The sequence below is a fragment of the Amaranthus tricolor genome, chromosome 14 (assembly GCF_026212465.1).
Source record: "Amaranthus tricolor cultivar Red isolate AtriRed21 chromosome 14, ASM2621246v1, whole genome shotgun sequence".
In the NCBI taxonomy this organism is placed as follows: domain Eukaryota; kingdom Viridiplantae; phylum Streptophyta; class Magnoliopsida; order Caryophyllales; family Amaranthaceae; genus Amaranthus; species Amaranthus tricolor.
Genome location: NC_080060.1, coordinates 19,726,245 through 19,732,283, shown reverse-complemented (window position 1 = coordinate 19,732,283; position 6,039 = coordinate 19,726,245). Strand labels below are relative to the sequence as shown.

The following is a 6,039-nucleotide window of genomic DNA, read 5'->3' as shown; positions in this document are numbered from 1 at the left end:
GAACAAGAACACCAACCAGTTTGCGAAAGAAAATCAGTAGTCTAAAACGTGGATAAGGTGCCTTCAACTACCCCTATCCCTAGTTATGTCCTCAGAGAGTTTAACAAATGCAAGTCAACTTTTATTTGCTCATTCCACCTTCTCTTAGGTCTTCCTGGACTCCTTTTACCCTCTACTATGATGGTTTCTATCTTTCTTCCAAGGGCGTCAGAAGTCTTTCTCTACACATGGCTAAACCACCTCAAACTCGTATTGTTACAAATTCAAAAAGACAAAAATTGTAATAATCTTTTAATTAAAGTCAAACTTTTTTTAAATGTACAAAAAAATTTTGTATGTTAACCCTTAGGTGTACTCAATTTCTAAATTACTGTATAATTATGAATTACGTACATGAAAAAGCCATGTCAACACATAAAAAAACAAAACTAAAAAAAGTAATGGCCAATGCATACGCAGTGATAGGAGTTCTTGACCCTTCTTGGGTTTCCATCCATAAATCTCTTTCATGTCACCAAACTTACTCTCCCCTTTCATTCTCAAAATTTCCTTTGTGTGGACAATACTTTGCGTAAGAGTCTTGCTTCCATCAAGCTCTTGCTCAACTATTTGTGATCCTTGTTGGGGCTCTTTTATTTTTGTACATAATATCCCATCTTCTTGCCATCTGTTCACCAATTATTTTTGTTTCTATTTTAGATTTTTTTCGGTTTGTATTTCATTTATTATGCAGTCGACCACATATATTGAGATATATTGAGATTAAGGTTTTGATATTTGTATTTTCTAACCTGTATTTAAGGCGTTGAAATACTCCTGTATTTTTAGTCAGGAAGTGAAAAAAGAGAGTTTGTTTTTTATTCTCTTTTTTCTTGTTCAAGTTTTGCCAAGTTGGAGTAAAAGTTAGTTAATGTGGTAGTTGAAAGTCCTTGTTTTCCTTAAATTTTATTCCCAACTATTTTAAATTATTTTTGTAAAAATAATTGGCGGCTTCTCTTTTTATTCAAATCCTTGGCTCTTGGGGTTATCCCTTCTTTCTTGTGCAAGTCTTTGGTTTTTCTTTGTTCTTGCTCCTTTGTGGGAAATCTACCATATTTTTTAGTCTTGTTCATTGTTCATAGTCTATATTTTGGTGGGTGAACTAAGAAAATTCAAGCTAGTTGACCAAGAAAAAGGTCTATATATACAAAGAAATCTTTATGGTTTTATCTCTATTGGTTGTGGGTAAAAACATGACTAATTGTGAGGCAACTCCATTAGATTCAAAAGATGGATCATACGAAGAAATCAAGGACGACAAAGGTCAGATAGTACAAGTCATCCTACGAAACACTAAAGGAGCTTCTGCTCGGGTAAGCTTATTGATAGAGCAAACATATTTTGAAATCTCAACTATTGACTTATTATATACTCTATTATTTATTATCGATCACTATATGACCAACTGTTTCCCAATCCGTTTTGTTGTTATTGTATTACTAGACATGTTTCTTCGAGTTCTAAAATTTAATAATAAGTATATAAATTAATTTCAAAGATTTAAAATACGTGAAGACGTATTTCATTTTTTAGACCGGGTCTAGTTGATCATGGACCAAGTCCAATGTTTTATCTCTTCAAGTGAATTGCGTCTAATGCATATTATATATCTCGTTTCGTTCAGATAGTTACTCAAAGGAAAAAGCTTTCTATAAAATAGAAAAATGTAGCAATTTGAGTAAATTGGATAAGTATGTCTAGTTTATTTCTTATAGTTGTATCATTGATTTATGATATGCTATATATTTTATTAATTTGGTATATATGTTTTGTCCTTTTGATATGTAGATAAGCTTGTATGGGGGCCAAGTTCTTTCATGGAAGAATGAACAAGGAGAAGAATTGTTATTTATGAGCAGCAAGGTATACTATCCCATTCCTATTCAATTATTTTATCGAGCTTGTAATTAATTTAATAAATTAGGAAGCTTCCCAACAACATCTTTAGGTTTTTAATAAGTCAACAAAGAAATAAATAGTTACTTATTGTACAAATTTTAAAGATGTTGGTCATGATTTAAGTTAAAGGGTTGCTTTCAAATTTAGAGGTATTTAGAAATGGTCTATTATTGCTTTAAAGATAATTAACTAAATAAAATACTCTAAATGATTTGGTAATCCTTAAACTTAAAATTCATTTTGATTAATTATTTTTTCACAATTTACTCTTTCAAATATATCATTATTATTATCCTTCATTTACGTTCTCAAACATTCTTGAGTTTTTACTTCATATAATTCTTAAATTTTAACTCAATTCAGGCAACGTTTAAGCCGCCGCATGCTATCCGGGGAGGGATTCCCATATGTTTTCCTCAGGTAATAAATTCACATTTTCCTTAGTGTTTTAAAATCAAAATCTCAATTAAAGTTTTTTTCTCAATTACATTAAATATTAAGTAACTAATTGGTATTAATTTTTGTATCATAAAAATCTGAAGTTTGGAAGCCGAGGCTTATTAGAACAGCATGGATTTGCAAGAAATAGAACGTGGTCAATTGACAAACAGCCTCCATCACCGCGAATTAATGGATTCAATGGTCATGCTTCCGTCGATTTGGTGTTAAAACCATCTGACGTAGATTATAAAGTGTGGTCTAACAGGTAATATTACTAACTATGTTTTATAATTGTCCTGTTATCATTAACTGACTCCCATCTAGTCTATTACTCAACAATAGTTAGAAACCGAAGATATTTAATTATACAGTGAAATAATATAAAGGTTGATTTTAATTGTCTTTGATATCAAATATCATCGGTAATCACCAACTTCATATAAATAAATGTAAAGATTTAATAAGTTATATTACGTTAATTTATTCTAACTTTATTATAAATATAGGGTTCAGTGTGAAATATCGTTACCTTGAACATGTAATAATAAAAAGTTCACTTAATTCTGATTGTCCCTAAATAAGAGCAAGCAATATCTGCTATTTTAGTTAAATAAAGTGTGCGAATTAATATGTCATTTTACTATAGTTTGTTATAATTTTAAATTTAAAATTATAAATCTTTGGATCCATTAAGAGAGATAAATAAAATTAATCTTAAATTAAGAGTAAGTCTAATTATTAAATGTTATATTCTATTTTTCAGATTTGAAATTCGACTCAGAGTTATACTAACAGAAGAAGGTCATCTTATTCTGAGATCTCGTGTTAAGAATATTAATGGAAAACCCTTCGGTTTCTCTTTTGCATTTCGTACATATTTTGCTATCTCAGATATCAGGTAAAGTTGTTGGGAAATAATACTATTATTATATATAAACTATATCTTTTTTACTTTATTCTATCAAATTAGTTTATTATATCGATTTTTCTAACATATGCACTAGTCGTATAGGTTTAAACAATAAAATTGATAACTATTTGGAATTTTATATACAATTTTCTCTAAAATGTTATAAAATTTACCTATTTTAAAAGATATATTCTATTAAATTCAAAATTATTATCAAAACATACAAAAATTGTACTAATACTATGATTTTAATTAATTCATGTTATATTGTACAACAGTGAAGTTCGAGTAGAGGGATTAGAAACCCTAGACTATCTTGACTGTTTGCAAGATAGAAAACGATTTACTGAACAAGGAGATGCCTTAACATTTGAATCAGAGGTGCGTTAAAGTGTCCATTATTTATTATTTGTGGGTTGTCTTACATTAAAGAAGAGAATATACTTTATAGACTTGGGAAGTAAATTTTTTTTACCACCAATTGATTTTAAAATTAAATTTTTTTGAATTTATCTGTGAGTTACCTTACATAGTTCTTATTTGATTTTCTCAGACCTATATTCTAAAATTTAACTTAGTCTATAACATAACTATAACTAAAGTCTATAAAATACACCATTTTTTATTTTTATAAATACCAATTATAAGGAATTAGCTAATTATTATAAAAGAATGATATTTATATCATATTTTAATCTCTTGATATGGATGGATTATTCATTAAAATGTGTATTTGAACAGGTTGATCGAATATACCTAAGCTCGTCTGACGTAGTTGCGCTTTTTGATCATGGAAGTAAAAGAACATTTCAGATTAGAAAACAAGGCCTTCCTGATGTAGGTAAGTGTATATATCCATCCACACACATTTTTTATTTTCCTCATTTCAATTTATCTTTTTTTAAAGGCTAAACATTTCTTATTGAACGAATAAATCAATTTTATTTTTTATTGATTAAATTTGATTCCTTAAATCACTAAATACTTATTTTCTCAAATACAAAATCACTGTCTTTTTAATTGTTGATCCATTATTTTAACCTATTCACAGTAATTTTTGATGATCATAAATGTATTGCATTGAACATGGCTAGCATAAGTATACTGGTGATAGGAGGTGTTGATTGGGGTGGGCCATCAACAGGTCAGGTTTTATCGGGCCTTAATGTAAAGAATAGGGTCAGATCGGACCGGGTCATATGACAATATTATATATAGACGGGTCGATCAAATGGAATACAAAATCGAGCTAAATGGAATTAGATCTGTTCTGCCCGAATTAAAATTGTATCTGGTCCGGCCCAGTTCGATTAACCAGCTCCGGCCACTGGTGACTCACAAATGGTATCTTTCCCCAAAAGGCCAAAAAGATGTTAGATTTTCATGACTTTAAAGTTTGAATCATCAAATATGGATATTTTTGATTGAATAATTCAAATCAGATTATTATGTCGAGTATTAATTTTAGCATGCATGTTTTTTAACTTGTTAACTACAGGGCCGGCCCTATTATGAGGGGGCAATAAGGGCTTGTGCCCCGGGCCCATACACTTAGTTAATAGTCAATGACCCATAATAGAATATTTAGTAGTTGGGGACCTTGAGGCCCATAATTAATATTTCACCCCAAGCTTTATAAATCTCAAGGCTAACCCTGGTCTCCTACATATTAGTATGTGACAAGCTGCATAATGATCTGACAGCTGTGTGGAATCCATGGGAGAAAAAAGCAAAGGCGTTACAAGATCTTGGTGATGATGAATACAAAAAAATGTTATGTGTAGATGGGGCCGCAATTGAGAAGCCCATTACCTTAAAGCCCGAAGAAGAATGGAGTGCACAGTTGGAATTATCTGTCCTATCTTCATGTTAACTAAGGAGTACAATAATTATATAAATTATAGTATTTATTACGTAATTATTACAAATATTGCTCATATTTTCATGGCAATATTTTACCTACTTATATACTTCCTTTAGTTTTCAATCACATCTTTTTCATCAAAAACGGATGTAATTGAAAAATCAAAGAAGTATTATATATACTCTGACTGCTATGCATTATCTGCAGGTTCCAAAATCAATAGAAAAAGACGAGGGTTTTTTTAGGTGGGTGGGGGGAGAATTGGGGGTACTAACTTAATTTTGTTGAGGTTTGAAGATGGTATGTTTATTTTCAATTGTATATCAAATATTAGTTATTTTGTTTGATCCCTAAAATATTTACTTCTGTTTAATCAATTTGTACACTTTGTATGATACTATACTTAATGTATGTATATGTATTACCTTTTTGCTTTGCTTCCCATTCTTTATTTATTTTTAAGTCTATAGTATTACAGCATGTATTTTAGTTTGTGTAATTAAACTAGTATAAAAACCCAATATTATTTACAAAAAATTACAAATATTATTTTCTTAAAGTGTATAGATACAATAGATTATACTTTAAATTACTATCAGAGGTTTTCAAAGTAGAAGTTAATTAGTGAACGGTAGAATGTGCATTTATTGAACCATATTAATTGTTAAAGTCAAATTAAGCCTTACTTAGTAACTATCTCTTGCTTTTTTTAATTAATTTTGATATTTAAGAAACAAACAATTTTAATATGTTGTACCACTACTTTAATTAATTATCACGACACGTCTTATATGAGACCGTCTCATCATGAGATGATTCCATATAAGTAACCCAATTCTCTAAGTGATCACTTTGAAATTATAAGTGATCACTTTAAAATTATAAG

The 6,039-nt window shown here is 29.5% G+C and overlaps 1 protein-coding gene across 2 annotated transcripts; it reads left to right on the top strand.

Annotated features, from left to right (window-relative positions):
* Positions 1–499: 499 nt before the first annotated feature.
* LOC130799500 (putative glucose-6-phosphate 1-epimerase) lies at positions 500–5,590 on the top strand. 2 transcript variants are annotated; one of them, XM_057662610.1, is made up of 8 exons: positions 500–1,352; positions 1,828–1,902; positions 2,302–2,358; positions 2,481–2,644; positions 3,143–3,277; positions 3,568–3,670; positions 4,031–4,130; positions 4,993–5,590. In XM_057662610.1, the coding sequence occupies exons 1-8, from the start codon at positions 1,200–1,202 to the stop codon at positions 5,160–5,162; spliced, it is 957 nt and encodes a 318-aa protein (XP_057518593.1). In that variant the 5' UTR covers positions 500–1,199; the 3' UTR covers positions 5,163–5,590. The 2 variants fall into 2 exon arrangements, with proteins under 2 accessions (XP_057518593.1, XP_057518592.1); XM_057662609.1 differs by having other exon boundaries at positions 4,963–5,590.
* Positions 5,591–6,039: the final 449 nt, after the last annotated feature.